General features: G+C 38.2%; 2 protein-coding genes across 2 annotated transcripts; one reads left to right on the top strand and one right to left on the bottom strand.

Annotated features, from left to right (window-relative positions):
- Positions 1-5,586: 5,586 nt before the first annotated feature.
- On the top strand, positions 5,587-11,295 carry LOC110116261 (probable 4-coumarate--CoA ligase 2). Its single transcript, XM_020849772.2, has 6 exons — positions 5,587-6,712; positions 7,995-8,193; positions 8,860-9,005; positions 10,023-10,090; positions 10,201-10,303; positions 11,056-11,295. The coding sequence occupies exons 1-6, from the start codon at positions 5,684-5,686 to the stop codon at positions 11,188-11,190; spliced, it is 1,680 nt and encodes a 559-aa protein (XP_020705431.1). The 5' UTR covers positions 5,587-5,683; the 3' UTR covers positions 11,191-11,295.
- Positions 11,296-11,564: 269 nt separating this feature from the next.
- On the bottom strand, positions 11,565-14,523 carry LOC110116295 (cellulose synthase-like protein D3). Its single transcript, XM_020849821.2, has one exon. The coding sequence runs from the start codon at positions 14,103-14,105 to the stop codon at positions 11,730-11,732; it is 2,376 nt and encodes a 791-aa protein (XP_020705480.1). The 5' UTR covers positions 14,106-14,523; the 3' UTR covers positions 11,565-11,729.
- Positions 14,524-17,202: the final 2,679 nt, after the last annotated feature.

Below are 17,202 nucleotides of genomic sequence, written 5' to 3'. Positions count from 1 at the left end.
AAAAAAATGAGACTTCCCTGAAGAACGAGCCCCAGCAGAGCTAGGGCAAAGCCCTAGCGGCAGAACCCCAGCTGTAGCGTGCCGTCGCGAGCTGAGTCCCGCGAACAAGACGCCGGAGACGCACGGAGGCGAGCCGGCGCGAACGAAGCCCGTCGCGCGTCGTCGCGACCCCCCGAAGCCCAAGCCGTCGTCGCGACCACCCGAAGCCCTAGCCCAAGCCGATTATGTTAGCCTTACTCTATGCTTGTTTATATTAATTATATGCAGGATAACGAATGATTGGCTTTTCTTCCATAAACGTTATGGCGGTTTGGTAGCTTCTAAGCTGAGGCTGTGGACATTTTTAAAACTCATGGCTGATGATATTGGACAATTATGGTTATAGAGGCTGGGGGGGGGCATGTTATGGTCTCAGTCTTGTTTCTTTTTAGTCTGTGTTTCTTTATTTTTCATTGGAATTGTTAGTGTGTTTTTTTGGAAAAATTATTATTTCTATGTGGACGCCGAATGCCGTCCGGAGACCAACCAGAATATGTCATGTCACCCCTTCGTTCTGTACCGCGGCTCGGTACCGCTGACGTGGCTGCACCTTATTAACCTCCAGACATAAATCTGCATCCGGCGTCCGCACAGAATAGTTTCTCGCTTGTTTGTTTGATTAGTTGGAGATTTTTTAAAGCAAGATTGTTTGCTTTACTAATTGAAATTGTTTTTATGATGCAGCTTTTATTGGTCTGTTGGTTGAATGTTTTGGCTGCCAACTCATGGGTAGTCATGCATATGTGTTGTGTATGGGAGTTCGGACATTATCCCTTAATTCTCCCCAAAAAAAATATTTTTAAAGAAATTTGACTTTGGTGGATGGATGCGTTCATTGATCTCGGCTAATTGGCTTTATATATTTTTTAATGCGCTCTAGGTAATAAAGTCATACGACGCAAGCAAGCTGGCTTATCGCCCATCACCACCACCGGTTGCCGACCGCCAGCGACCACCACCGCCGGCCACCATCACCACCCGCCGCTGAGCCGACAATAGAAAATGAATCAAAAGTGTCAAAATCTAACTTTATCTCTCTAAAATCCTTCTCTCTCTCTGTGGTCGACTGCACATAAAGGGAGAAATTATTTTGATAAAACTAATATGAGTGGAAAATGATATATATATTTTTATAAAATTCAAACACCATGAGTGGAAATTATTTTGATAAAACTAATATGAGTTACCCTTACCAGACTTGGTCAAAATATATACAACTGCATGCCGCTTCACCAGGTATTAACATAGCAATGATGTATATCTTCTTTGAATTTTTTTCATCAAAGAAAAATTTAAACACCATAGAAGTTATATTTTTAAGAACAAATTTTGGTAATAAGACTAAGCAAAGCTAGTAGTTTAAGTTAGTTTAGCAAAGGGAGTAAAGCAACTTGAATATGTTAGCTAATGAAATAAGCTCAAAATTTTCATCTCACTACACAATTTTTCAATTTACCAAATAACTTATATGAGCCTTTAAATGAGATTCTAGTGCATGTTAGACACATCCCTAAGTAGATATTGAAATAATTTCTTCATTTAGAATAGTGAATGAGCCAATTAGGCCGAAATAAGAGCTTAGAAATCACCTTATAGAATGTATCACTAAGTAGTAGGCCAATTAGTCCGATAATCAAAAATGTGTTAGGATGGTTATTATTGTTGATAAAGGTAATAATATTATGGTTAATCATATTAAGCATTTTCTTAAGATGAAAGAAATGACTGATAACTTTATTTTGTACTAGAAAATTTACGATGTTAGAGTGAGGAGATATTACAAAGCAATATAGGTTTGCAATAATGGTATGTTTAATAATATTTAGATATTTTCTTAAGATAGAAGTGTAAGACTTAATAGAGTTCTATAACTCTTGCAAGAACTCGCATCATAATTTATGTAAAAGAAATCGAAACAAAAAAGACTTGAATCTACATAAGTCTTAAATCCTCAAGATCTTAAACAAGATGATTTTCACAATCTTTAATCAGAAGAAAAACATACCTTGATTCATTTTGAATTCGTTGAATGTCGAACTACGGTTTTTCTCCCTTCTCCCTTCACTTTCTTCTATCATGAGTTTATCATCTATAGAGCAAGATAACTCCTCCTTATGAGAGAGAGAGAGGACCAATAGTTATTTCCTATGAATTTTTCATAATAACTCCTCATGAGAGTTATTTTACAATAACTCATAAAATAACTCTTATGAGTTATTTTACAATAAACGCTCATATGAGTTATTTTACAATAACTCATAGGAGTTATTTTATAATAACTCAGATGAGTTATTTTATAATAACCGCTCATAGGAGTTATTTGATCAAACGGCCCATAAACGAATGATCAAATTATCTTTTCTTGACCAATACGATTTAAACATAAATAATTAAATAGCAGTAATTCAAATATATGGGCCACATAATGGTTTATATAATTAAATATATATTCTTAAATAATTATTACGACGTCTCGCATAATTAATATATTTAATTATTCTAACAAGAAGAAATGTTTCAAACATTTGTTGCACGATAAAAAACTTCTCATATAAGCTACTTGGATTTGTGTGAATAGTGAATGGGCACACATAAGAGACCTAGTTATTAGCTAAGATTTTCACAATATCCACATAAAAAGGTATTATTAGTTCTATAATCAAAAAAGGTGTTGGGATGGTTATTCTTAGGAATAAGAGTGATAACACTTTGCTTAGTTATAGTACATATTTTGGAAGGAATGATGTATAGCTTCGTTGTATGCTGAAAGACTTGTAATGGTAGACTAAGAATTGTTTATCTTGGTGTTGCATAAAAATTCACACACAAATATAATTAAAGAAATTCTTAGGGAATACCAAAATGTATCTAAAAACAAAAAAAAAGGGTCAATATCATATATCATGGCCAAATTAAAATAATTCACTAGATGAATAAGATTACAAAAATCCAATCTTTCCCTCATTCAGAGAAGACATGATTATAAACTATGGATTACTTTCTTGAACTCCTATAAATTTGGAAGTTGTTAGTGTTTGGTCCAATTTGTAATTAGTTTTTTTTTCCCTTGATTGCAATTTTAGTGAGATGGTCCAGTCTCTTTTAAAGGAATGGGCTTATAAGTACTTCATCATTTTATTTTAGTTATATGAAAAAAGAAGGAATAAAAGTTCTATTATGTTTTCTTTTACTCTAAATCTCTCCCTCTCTCCCTTTATTTTCTCTTCTCTCTATCAGTGGAAGCAACCAAAAGGTGGTCGGTGATCCCTCATGCAATATCATGAAGTTTTTAACTATGTTCTATTTGATTGATTGGAGCTTATATAGACTAGACTAAGATTTCGTTTGGAATGGCTTTCTTGCTGCTTCTTGGAGCAGATTTTTAGTATTAAAAATTTTAATTTTTGAACTAAAAATATGTTTAAAGAAGCAGTAAGACAGCCGTCTCAAATGAAGCCTAAGTCTTTGTTAATTTGGAACGGGTTTCCTACTATTTCTTGAGACAACTTTCTAGTACAAAAAAGCTGTCTTAAGAAGCAGTAAGAAAGCCGTCCCAAATAAAGCCTAAGGAAAAACACCTTTGTTGTCACTACGGTTATCTCATTAAAATAATTCTTTTGGACAATTTATCCAAATGCTCCAATTTCATTGATAGTTATAATTTCGTTGAAGAGGAATAATGTAACATAAAGGCTGTGTTCATTCGGCCTTAATAGTTCAATGAAAGTTAGTTGGACCTCTCATGCATTTGAGAGAGAGATAAGAAAAGTCGTTGGTTTTATTGAAGGGAAGGTAGGTGTGAGCTTCTCCAACTACCACCAGCTCTAATGAGACCATAATTTTTGCACCCAATTTCATACCCTCCTTGTTCATTTATTGCCCTTTCAAAAATTTAATCATAAAAAAAATTTAAAATTATTAAAAATATTTTGAAAAGTATATATATAATATAATAATTAATTGATTATTTATATATTGCAAATTCATATGCTTTAAAACTCTTTTTCTTTATTTTATTTTTTTTAAATAATGTACAATAAATCTAAAATTTATTGCTTGAACTCAAGATTTTGGATAAAACAATATTCTCCTCCAACCAATAGGCCATAAATTATTTTACCCTCTGCCGTTATTACTTAATGATTAGTGATTTAATCCTCCAATAAAGGCATGAATGTATGTAATTGTGTATTAAAGACACTAAACATTAAAAAATATTAAAAATCATCATGATCAAAATTTAGTCTAGATACTCTTATCTAAGGACTTTCTTGTCATTATTACTCCAAACTTTTACGCTAGTTATCGGCTACCTAACGCAATCCTTCTCTTTTCTCATACATGACTTGGGACCTGACAACGATAGTGTTTTTATTGTTATTAGAAATGATTTTTATCATATTTAAACTAGAATTTGACTTTTAGGTTTCGTTTACGACGGCTTTTTTGTTGCTTCTTAAAACGGAGTTTTAGTTCAAAAATTAAAATTTTGTACTAAAATTCTGTTTTAAGAAACTATAAAAAAGTTGTCACAAACAAAGCCTTAACATGACATAATGAAAAAAAAGGATTCATGTAGCCGACCCCACATAATCGTACAAAGGATATATGTTGTTGTTGTATTTAAGACTTTCTTGATATAGCGAGGCAATTAATAAGAACTTATGAAGACATCGTTAATACTGCAGTACTCCTCAAAATAATCTATATAAAAATTCATTTAGATCTATTTTTTTTTTACAATGAAATAATTAAGGGTCAGTTTGGGACAACTTTCTTATTGTTTTGCTTTTCAGATTAATAGTACTTTTCAAAATTATTATTTTTCTCTTAATAATTTCAAAATCACTTTTATAAAAAGCTACAGTCATTCCAAATAAATCTTAAATTTAAAAGTGTTTTATCTATTTTTATTTGAGAACAAAAAAAAACTAATTAATCTAATAAAATGCTATATATATATTTATTTATTTATTTATGATGGGGTGGTGGGGTTGGTGAAAGTATGTATGCCGTTCTCCCCTTCCCACCTACCACAGGTCCACAAGTGAGAAGCCCTTACAAACCTAATTCCTCTCAAGGTTAAAATTATTCGTCGTTGGATCTTCCCACCCAGCTTCTCCTCTTGCCAGCTTGCCTCCAAATATACGGCTCAGATCTTCCAGGGATTCTGACCAAATCTCAGAAAAATATCAATTTAAAAAACTAATAATAATAAAATATATTCTCTTTTTAACTGTATAGCACGGCCGATACCTTCACAAATGGCTTGCAGTGCACCTAAGCTCCATGTGCTTCTTGTCAATGTAATTATTTAAAGAATTAGAATCTTTTTTTTAATGAAGAATATTGCAATAGTGTTTTTGAAATAAATCTATAGCAAAACTATTTGATATTTTTTATGTAAGAACAGAATAATTTTAATTTTTTTTAAATTTTTTATGTGACTGATTTGAACTCGTTTAATTCTTATTGAGTTTGAGCTCGATTTATTAAAGAATAAAAGTTAGAATTTGATTTTTTTGTTCCATTTAAAATGTAGCTTAGGCCAGCAGATCGGATAGCTTAATTAATCAGATCTCCGTCGCAACTTCACCTCCTAAGCCTAATTAAAGAGAAAAGACAAAAAACAGACGGAGAAGCCATGATCAGCGTCTCCTCCTCTCAACATGACAATTCCCCGTCAGCACCACCGTCACCACCGCCGGAGACCGTCATATTCCGCTCCAGACTACCCGACATTCCCATCTCCAACCACCTACCGCTGCACACCTACTGCTTCGAAAAACTCTCAGACTTCGCCGACAACCCCTGTCTCATTTCGGGCACCTCCGGCCGAGTCTATACCTTCGCCGAAACCCACCTTCTCTCGCGCCGCACAGCCGCCGGCCTCTCCTCCCTCGGCATTAAACAAGGTGATGTAATCCTCCTCCTCCTCCAAAACTGCCCTGAATTCGCCTTCGCCTTCATGGGCACCTCTTTCCTCGGCGCCGCCGCCACCGCGGCCAATCCATTCTGCACTCCAGCGGAAATTCACAAGCAATTCAAAACCTCCGGGGCTAAACTCATCATCACCCACTCCATCTTCGTCGATAAGCTCCAAACTGGAACAACGGTGATCACCGTCGATGACCCACCGCCGGAAAAATCCTGCCTTCCGTTCACCGTTCTCTCCGACGCCAACGAGTCTGAACTTGCTGAACTAAATTCTATATCCCCCGACGACACGGTGGCGCTTCCTTTCTCGTCCGGAACGACGGGTCTGCCAAAAGGGGTGATGTTAACTCACCGGAGCATGATAACGAGCATCGCGCAACAAGTAGATGGAGAAAATCCGAATCTTTTTCTGAAAAGTGATGACGTTGTGCTCTGTGTTCTTCCCCTGTTTCACATATTTTCTCTCAACTTTACTTTGCTTTGCTCGCTGAGATCGGGTGCGGCGGTTGTGACAATGCCGAAGTTCGAGATTGAAGCAATGCTGAGACTGATACAGAAGCATAAGGTGACGGCGACGGCGGTGGTGCCGCCGCTAGTGTTAGCTTTGGCGAAAAGTCCTCTGCTGGAGAGCTTTGATTTGAATTCTATAAGAATTGTACTATCGGGGGCGGCGCCGCTCGGGAAGGAGCTCCAGACCGCGCTATGCCGCCGGCTGCCGCACGCAGTCTTCGGCCAGGTTTCTTTTTTAATCACACAAATTGTAATATTCATAGTAATTTTTTTTAATTTTTTCTTCACAATATTTTTAAAATAATATTTATAAAATATTACAATCATCTCAAATAAAATGTTATTTTTTAAAAAAATAAATAAAATGTTATATACAAATGTATTTGAAATTTTTTATATAAAATAAAAAATATTATTGATTTTATTTTTTAATTTTTAAGCATCTCTGTAATTTTTAGGGTTTAGGGTGTTAATTGAGCAGGCTAGCTGGTTGGTTTCTTACTTTGTTGGTAAGTAAAAAGTTGGTGTCATGAGCCATGACACCACATGGTCATTTTAAAATATTGTCACGTGCCCAAGTAATAATTTTTTTAATTAAAATATACAAAAAAATAATAATTAGATTCTCTGAAAAATTCACAATTTGCCTTTGGGGGACTTCTCACCCAATTAAAATGAAAGCACAACACTGAGGCTTAGGGTGGTTGGTGGGAACCTCTCATCCGCATTTGAATCCCCTCTACTACTGCCTCACCTCTTCAGTGTGGCAAAGCAAGTGTGGGCCTAATGTCGGTGGGAGGCCTCGTTAAGTTCAGCCGAGGAATTAGTTACACTGTCAAGTACTCCTTTGAAGTGCCAGTGGGTAGATACCCTTGTTCCCAAAAAAAAGAATGAGCGCACATAAATCATATTATATTTCATATATAAGCTTCGAATTCAATGCCTCTTAGATTTTATTTGGGAGGGCTTTCTTACTAACTCTTAAAGCTGCTTTACGAAGCAGTTAGAAAGCCGTCCCAAATAATAATAATGGTTGGACAGAGAAAACGAAATATATGACATTTTAAAAAAATTGTAAATACGATTATAATTTGAAAAATCTTAGAAAAAATGAATGCTTTGTTAATTTAAATTTAGTAAATAATGGGAATAATTTTCTGTTAATAAAATATAACAAATCATAATTTAATGAGAGCCCAAAGCACATTATAAAAATATGAATACCTAATTTTATGTATAATATTTTTATTTTCATTTATAATATTAAGTTAATTTTTTTCTTTTATTTACTCCACAAAAATTGCATAATAAATTTAAAATTATATATTTTATGATAAATGAAATATTAAATGATTAATTATTTACATGTTTATTTTAAATTAAACTTATTTTTTTAAATTGGTCAATTCTTAGCCTAATTATCTCCCAACATTGTCAAAATACACATAAACTTCTTCAAATTTTCATGGGGGAGAGCAATGGATATATTTGTAAATAGAAATTTGCAGGGCTATGGGATGACTGAGGCCGGGCCGGTGATATCGATGTGCCCGGCCTTCGCGAAGCAGCCGACGGAGGCGAAGTCGGTCTCCTGCGGCACTGTAGTTCGCAACGCTGAGCTCAAAGTGATAGACACTGAAAGTGGATTCTCCCTTGGACGAAACAATCCTGGCGAGATTTGCATCCGAGGAGCCCAAATCATGAAAGGTAATTAATTTAGTGGACCCTATATCTCTTTTTTCCACCCACAACTTTCACAAATTAGAAATCACACCATATTTGCATTCTACCATGTAGCACAAAGTTCAATAAATTTTGAGAATACCAATGGGTGCCTTTGAACACTCACCTTATATATATTTAAATACAAATTCAATGTCTAAATCATATTAAAATATATTGTATTTTAAATAAGTTAATTTTAATTATGTTAAATGTAATTTAAAATTTTAGTGGTTAAATATATAGATATGCAAATCTCTAAAAAAAGTTAGGAGAGCACAACTTGATCAAAATTTAATCATATTAAAAATTAATACATTTTTTAAAATATAGAAAATTTTTTGAGATATTTGGATAAAAATTATAGTACGTTGGGCTTAAAAATTATTGAATTTTTTTTGAAATTAATACAATACAAACCTTTTTTAAGTAATATTATTCTCATAACAAATTAATTAGTAATTTTGAAGTAAATCCAATAACTTTTATTCTAAAACACTTGAATGTATTTTAAGATAAATATAATATAAAATTAAATAATTATCTATTTATTTTATTCATCTCCAAATTTATTTAAAATTTTAAAAATTCAAAAGTTTCTACGCTTCTATTAGAGTTTCAGATAATTTATTCAGGTGCGTCATGCCACAGGTTATATGAATGACCCAGAAGCCACGTTAGCAATAATAGACGTGGAGGGTTGGCTACACACAGGCGACGTCGGCTACGTGGATGATGATGATGAGATTTATATTGTTGATCGGGTTAAAGAGCTAATCAAATTTAAAGGCTTTCAGGTAATGTATATAATCCATTAAAAAAAGGAAAAAAATGATGGGTTTTAGCCAAATTGAAATGATTCAACTACTAGTTGTTATTGATTTCAAATGATGTCTTTATTTATGATTGAAGAAGGTGTTGATAAGTATAGCAAAGATAGACTGCATAGAATGAATTTCATGGTAGAAGTTAGAAGACCTTTATGACATTGAAGCTATATTTAAAAGTCAATCATTTTAAAATCAAGAATTCAGTATAAATTTTCATGGTGATGTTGAGAATCATAGTTGCTGTCGATGAAACACATCAACTTTGTAGGTGATGGTGTGCTTCAATATTGGTGGCGATGGAGGGAGCATTGACATAGACTAGCAATTATGTTTGGAAGGTCTTAATCGGGTGAGATTGTTTAGGAGGATGTAGTCAGATGATCGCGCTCAGCAGGTTGCAGTTGGCGACAATAGTCTGGAGATTATAATCAGGCCATGATTGTTAGAGAATTATAACTAAACGATGGTAGTCGGAGAATTGTAATCAAACGAATTGGTTAAAGTGTCATAGTTAAAAGCAGTGGTCGAATGATTATAATCGTAGGATCATAGTCCAGCAATGGTGACTAGGGGTGTCAATTTTGGGTCATGGGTCGGGCTCAGGTCGAACCCGAAACTAACCCTGCACTATTCGGGTCAACCCGATTCTGACCTGTTATTGCAAACTTGTCAGTTTTCCGAACCCAAACCCGACCTGCTTCGGATCCGGGTTAACTCGACACTACCCGAATGACCCGGTGCAAACAAAAAACTGCTAATTTTCGGGTCCAAAAATGGGTCAATCTTAGCTTTTCATGTCAAAACAGATCAATCTAGCTCGGGTTGCTGGGTCAATGCGTTTTTGGGTTTGAAATGGGTCAAATTGTTGAACCGAACCCGACCCGTTTCGGGTTCAGATTGACCCTAACATGAGATTTTTGGATCATGTCAAATATTAACACCCCTAATGGTGACCAAGAGAACTAGTTTGATACATTTTTGCAGGTGCCTCCAGCAGAACTCGAAGCCCTTCTACTAAGCCATCCATTCATTGCTGATGCTGCCGTTGTCCCGTAATTACTTATCTCCTTCATATATTAATTTAGCTTATTCAAGGAACTAAAAAGCTCCATATTTTTCTTAAATATAACTATTTTAGTTGGCTTTTGTTGTGATTTGATAGGCAAAATGACGAAGTCGCTGGTGAAGTTCCTGTTGCTTTCATTGTTCAATCCAAAGACACTGAACTCACTGAAGAAACTGTAAAAGAGTTCATAGCCAAACAGGTTCTTTTATTTCATTATTTTACAGTTATTTGGTCAAGTTTAATTTTGAATTCAAGAAATATAAAAACTTTTATTTTAAGAGCAAAATTCGGGCCAAATCAAAATTTAAATTTGTCATTTATCTCATTGATCATTATTTACATCCTTTTAGGTGTGTTTGTGTCTACCGTTTTCAATCATCCTCTACAGATCAATATACGATTCACTCTGATTTTGACCTAATTAGACCTACATTGATCCTACTTGATTTTGAACACAAGCTAATTTGGCTCTTGATTTGTTTGGAATAGCTTTCTTACTGCTTTCTAAAGCAGCTTTCTAGTAGAAAAAATTTCTATTTCAACAAATATAATTTTTGAACTAAAAAGTTGCTTTAGAAAGCAGTAAGAAAGCCGTCCCAAACAAAACCTCAATTGATAATATTGTCAGGCACTTCCAGGATATAATTAACTTTAGAAGCTTGTTTTTTTTTTTCGAAAAACTTGATCCCATAATTAAAATAAATATTGTTTGAAGTCACATTCCTTGCATCAAAAATCTCTGGGATAGATATACTTAAGTTTCGTTTGGGATGGATTTCTTACTGCTTTTTAAAGCAGTTTTCTAGTACAAAAATTAATTTTTTGCATTAAAAAGCTACTTTAAGAAGCATAAAAAAAGCCGTCTTTCGTTGATCCTCGCGAGCCTATAAAATGCATTGATAATAGCAGTTGTTAAAATATATAATTTATGATGAAATTCATTTGTTTTAGGTGGTGTTCTACAAAAGATTGCATAAAGTGTACTTTGTTCATGCCATTCCAAAATCACCTTCAGGGAAGATATTGAGAAAGGAATTGAGATCCAGATTGGCTAATGCTTCTTCCTTATCAGCACCACCACATTGAGCAATTACTGTATTTATAATTGTTAGGAACCAGCCTTATGCGCATTATATTATCATGGAATTCTAAATGGAATATTATTTTGGTGATCTTAGATGTTTATTTATAATTTATTTTCTAATTAATTGTTTGAACAATAATAAATTAAGTTATTTTTGTTAATTTGTCCCCCTTCAATTTTTTAAAATTTGCATTCAAATTTTCTTTATTTAAAATTTTAGGAGGCAATTATTCTCATTTAATTTATATATTTTTCTAATTTAGTGGTTAGATATTCAAGTCATATATTTTACGATTTATTAATAAAACTTTTCATAATTTATAACTCACCATACCGTTCAGTAACGGTCAAGTTTTTCAAAAAATGCTTAATTTTCCTCCGCTCAAAGGCTCCAATAGAAGATGACAAAAGATTCATTGAAATCTCCAAAAATAATCTAAAGAATTATGAATTCAAAACTAAGGTTTATTTGGACCACATTAAGATTAGCAGAAGCAGAGTTGCAATCAAGTAGCCAATAATCACCATATCTGCAATGGAATCAAGCGAAAGAGAAGGAACCACCAATCCGAGAATTGGCCGAAGGTGGTTTAATGGCTACCCATAGCAGCGAGATCGTGATAGCAATGAGCCCCGACCACACGAAGACGATAGTGGGCGTCTTCCCCCTCCTCCCCATCAACCCTTTAGCGAAAGGGTACAGATGAGCAAGAACCCAGAAGCTAAAGAACACTCCGACGAGCAGCCGGCTCCACTGCGGGATAATCGAGTACAGAGTTCTGCTCACGCCTACTGCAAGGCCAATCAAGTTCATCAAGATAATGGTCAGCGGCGGAACCATCAGCCACGTCCACTTCACGAGGTAGAGCTCGGCGAACTCGTCATCGTTATTGTCGTCGCCGCCGCCGCCGGCATACTTTGAGGTTAGAGTATAATGGATCTTAATCCGAGTGACAGCCTTAAACAGCCCCTGCAATATTGCAGCGAGGTGAGCGCTGGTTCCGCCGATAAACCAAAACTGCTCGTTACGCCACCATTCCTCAAGCTCAATCCCTGACCACCTGATCTCTAAAATGGCGAGAAGGCAGACAGTGAGAGTAATGACGAGGAGGTAAATGATGAAGGTCATATCTAGACTCTGCACTATAAACTGCCCGGAGAAGAGACAGAGCGCCGGGAGGAAACAGTAGGCGATGAGAAAGATTGAGCTGAAGGGGTAAATGCTAACATTAAGGTACGCAACACGCTGCAAAAACTTCATCTTGGGGCTGGCGAAGAGAGCATTGTTGCGGGAGAAGAAGATCTCGACCGAACCAGTTGCCCAACGGAGAACTTGGTGAAGCCTGTCCGTGAGGTTAATGGGGGCTTTGCCTCGAAAAGCATCGCGCTTGGTGACACAGTAGATCGACCGCCACCCGCGGTTATGCATCCGGTAACCAGTTACTAAGTGCTCCGTTGCCGACCCGTATATCCACCCGACCCGACTCCCCCACTCCGTCTTCTCCTCGAACCAGCATGACACCACGTTAATGGCCTCCGCCACTGTGGACGCGTCGAGCGGGTCGCGTTGGAAGATCAGCGCCCCGGAAGGCCGGCCGTTCTTCACCGACGGATGGTCGGCGAGCGGTCGACCTTGGTACTCCGTCACGGGAATTGAATCCATTAGATAGATCGAGTTGCCGAATTTGCTGGTATTGGAAGAAATCGATAAGTCTGGCGAAGGCATATGAAGCGGGTGGTGGTTCTTCGCGCGCGGGGGGTCGAAGCCGTAAAGCGCGATGCGGCGGAAAAGACATCCGCTGCCAACGTAAACAGGGCCTTGCAAGCCATCGAGCGCACGCAGATTGACATCGAAGAAAACGGTGTTGTGATTGGCGTAGCGATCGGAAGGGTCGATCCCTTCGAATCTCTGCGGGAATTGAACGAAGCAAACGCGGTCTCCGCCGCGGTCCATCATGAAGCAAATTCCTTCCCGCAACGCCTGCGAATTGTAAATATAGTGATCGCAGTCGAGGTTTAGTACGAAAGGCGCGTTAGACATTATAGCAGAGGCTCGTAGAAGAGAGTTCATCGCGCCGGCCTTCCTGTAATGGTTGCAAGCCGTGCGCTTTTCTCGCGAGACGTAGACGAGCATCGGAAGCCGGACATCCACTTCGGATAAGTCGAGCACGGCTCCGCCACCGCCTCCGCCGAAGACGGGATGGTCTAATGGGGTTTTGAGCATGACTTGGATGATGGCAGAGTGATCGCCGCGAGAGTTATCGGCGGCGGGGATATTCCAAGTGCCGGGCCAGTGGGTGCCGTCGGCCATCCAAGTGGCTTTAGGAATCTTGACGGCAGGTTCAACGGAGGAAGCGTTGAGCTCCTCGCTGGCGTGGAAGGCGTCGGAGCGGCGGCGGATGGATTCAGGGAGACCGTTGATGCGTACTTTGAATTCGTCGTACTCGCGCTTGATGCGGCGGCGGTCGCGGACTAAGTCGGGGCGGAGTTTGTTTTTGTATGGATCTCGGTTGAGGGAGAAGTAGCTGTCGGGGTTGCGGGGTTCGATGCGGTGTTTGCGGCAGAAGGGAACCCAGACGGAGGCGAAGGAGGCCGCTTCGGCGATAGCTTCGAAAGTGAGGAGGGAGGCGGCGTCGTCGGAGAGGTAACAGGTGAGTTTGTCGACGGGGTAATCAGCGGCGAGGATGGAAAGGATTGTGTTGGCGGTGAGAAGAGTTGGTTCTTTGACGGGATCGGCGGTGGCGACGAAGACGTCGATGGAGGGAAGGTCGGATTTTGCGGTGGGGTTGGATGGTGACGGGGACTCGAATTTCTGCTTGAGGATGGAGAGGTCGGTGGCGCGGTTGATGGGTGAGACTTTAGGGAGCTGATCGAGAAGCCATGAGAAAGCGAACCAGAGCTCGCATACTACTGACATACCCCACAACCAGATGGCGTCTGGGTTCTTGTGGGCTATTCTCCATGCGAGAAACAGGGATAGAGCTACAATGCGGACGGCAACTAGAAGCCTGCAAATTTATGAGACTGCATCAGTTTATGCAGCAACAGAGAAGATTTAGCAGAAATATGCTTGAAAAAAAAAAATCCTATCAGTTCATTGAACATAAATAAAAGGGATCAATGCGTGATTGTGTATTCAATGATATTTATATTTATTAGGGGAGATCCATCATGAGGTCAGGATAGAATTAGCATCTAGAGGAGAAACCTTCATGAATAAGTTCCTAGAAATGAGATGTGTAGAAGAAAGGGGAGAATACTATATAATGAACGAGAAATCATTTCGTGTGGAGTCCGGACACGAAGAATTATTTGGACATATGAGTGTACACACTATGTATATATTTGTACAAAGTGTGACGCAGGAGCGTCCATTTAAATAAATTATATTTTCTTGTTAGTGATTGGTGTAGCCTTATTTCTTGTGTAGCCTATTATGTGACTACCTGAAGTCTATAAATATAGGCCAATGTCTTGTAATAAGGATAGATTTTTGATATGAATAAAATTTGAGTTTAGTCTCATGTGTTTTCCTGTATCCTAAGAGTGATTCTTAGGTGGTGGATCTTTCCTCCAAGAAGTGCTTGGAGCAGTGTCTGGCGACCGTCACCGGATCATCGACGTGCATTCGTCGAGCCCCTACCTGGCCGGTGTCATTTGGTATCAGAGCCGGCAAGGTGCTGGCGTTACCAACAAGGCAGGGAGAGCTTTTGAGTTTTCTGATCTAGAAGAAGAAGCAGTTTCTTGGCGCGTCCTCTATTTTTCTTTCTGTATCCTGAATGGATTTTTCAGGTGGTGAAGAAATTGAGTTCAGTTGTCTGTAGAAACGAGTGCAGAATATTGCATCTACATTCAAGATTCTGTCAACTATCAAGAAGTAGCAAAGCGTCATCCATCCTTTGCTCGTGAACCTGGCCAGGGGTTGATCTTGCTTTCAGCGGGTGGTGCAAAAGGGTATCAAAGGGGTTGTTGGCATTCTTGTCCTTCGTCACATCACCTCCATCATCGGCGTCGTTTGCTCGCAGCCTACCTCCCCTCCCGCTCCAAAAAACGATCTCCACTCGTACTCTGACAGCCAACAGTCAGAGTTGCTCCTCCTCCTTGAAGATCACGTCTGGGTGGTTCGGACCAAGAGGTTGAATCGCAATCCAGAAGTGTTGTCCAATAGCAAGAAGGCTACTAACAACAGTCTTCAGCCACCTGATTATTTCTGAGTATTTCTTGATATCTCCCTGAAGAAAAATCCAGGTGATGGCCAATCTTCTCCGAGGCGGACTTCAAGAATTATTTCTTAAAGTGACTGGTGGATTTCCAGTTGCCTAAAGAGGATCGTCCGTGAGAATTAGTTCTTGGCGGAGTGCATCTGGGATCCGAACAGGACCGCCAGAGACAAAAACTTTTTTAGCCTGTTAGACAAGCAAGATGTGGCCTCGTCGAACTCGACAACGACCATGTCAAGAAGCCGAAATTCAAGATCTTCAACAAGAAATTGCCCTCCTCAAACAACGATTATCGAGGCTTGAACAAAAAAAAGACGTGCGCCCCCTTGCCCGGGACTTTGATGGCATTCATCCACGATATGATCATATCTCTTCTATCTACGAAGACGTATTTGACAGACCACCTCGTCAGTCTTCCACCACACCTTCGATCGAACTCTGCTTTGAAGAATTGGAAGATCCATTGCCGAACTCGTCGTATTTGCCTCTCTACGATGAACCCGTGTACGATGTGTATGATGACGACATGTTCGGTGGAGTTCTTGATCTTGATCATCACATGTATGACGATGACCAGAGCAAGATGGATGGCCCGCCGGAGTTATGCATGCATATTCCTCCTGTTAAGGCAATAAATGTGCTTGCCATCACTGATAAGAGGAATGTTCCAAGTAAACTATTTTATGAAGGTGGAGATAAACCTGAAGGCGACTTAAAAGATTGGATATGCTGCAAGATTGTTGTTCACTTAGATTGCTATCGTAGTCCTAAAAACCCCGTTGGTCCATGGCAATGTGAGTTTTGCAAGGTTACATCTTTACAGGCAAGTTGTAGGAATCAACAATTGGGTAGCAGTGAAGAGACTTGTTCTAGAGTCCAGTATAGTTTATGCAGTGGTGTTGACACTGGTTGGATTTATCCATATTGGTTTAGCCAATCAAACCCACCTCCTTATGGTGGCCAACCGGATCTCTTTCTACGAGCTCAATGTTCCCTCCTACCCTGGTAGAATGACGCAGGAGCGTCCATTTAAATAAATTGTATTTTCTTGTTAGTGATTGGTGTAGCCTTATTTCTTGTGTAGCCTATTATGTGACTACCTGAAGTCTATAAATATAGGCCAATGTCTTGTAATAAGGATAGATTTTTGATATGAATAAAATTTGAGTTTAGTCTCATGTGTTTTCCTGTATCCTAAGAGTGATTCTTAGGTGGTGGATCTTTCCTCCAAGAAGTGCTTGGAGCGGTGTCTGGCGACCGTCACCGGATCATCGACGTGCATTCGTCGAGCCCCTACCTGGCCGGTGTCAAAGTGTGTATCAAATCAGTGTGTGTAATGTTTATAAATAGTGTGTAAACTCATAGTCTAGATGGTTCTTCTCATCCGGACTACGCATAAAATAATTTCTCATAATGAATAAAAATTTAAGTGTTTTGATTTTATAACTTATAGCCGCATATAATGCAGTGAGGAGAAGGTTCTACCAAAAAGATAAAAAAAAAAAAACTACTGTTACACAAGACTTCCATCTAACTTAATCAATTGAGTTATTATAAGAGGGAAAGATACTCAACTCATCTTGATCTATTCGTTAAGGGTTTTGGCTATCAATTAAGAGGTTTTGTCTTCGAATTTTGTATATGTGATGTGTGTATGAATTTGACTTATTTGACCTAAATATTTCAAAAATAACAATAAAAAAGAGGGAAAGAGAACAGAAAGAAGGCAGCATGAATCCATTTACATTAGATAAATGTATCATTTTTATTCATACATACATATATATATATATA

Source organism: Dendrobium catenatum, unplaced genomic scaffold (assembly GCF_001605985.2).
Source record: "Dendrobium catenatum unplaced genomic scaffold, ASM160598v2 fragScaff_scaffold_601, whole genome shotgun sequence".
Classification (NCBI taxonomy): Eukaryota; Viridiplantae; Streptophyta; class Magnoliopsida; order Asparagales; family Orchidaceae; genus Dendrobium; species Dendrobium catenatum.
This window is presented reverse-complemented; position numbering and strand designations above follow the sequence as displayed.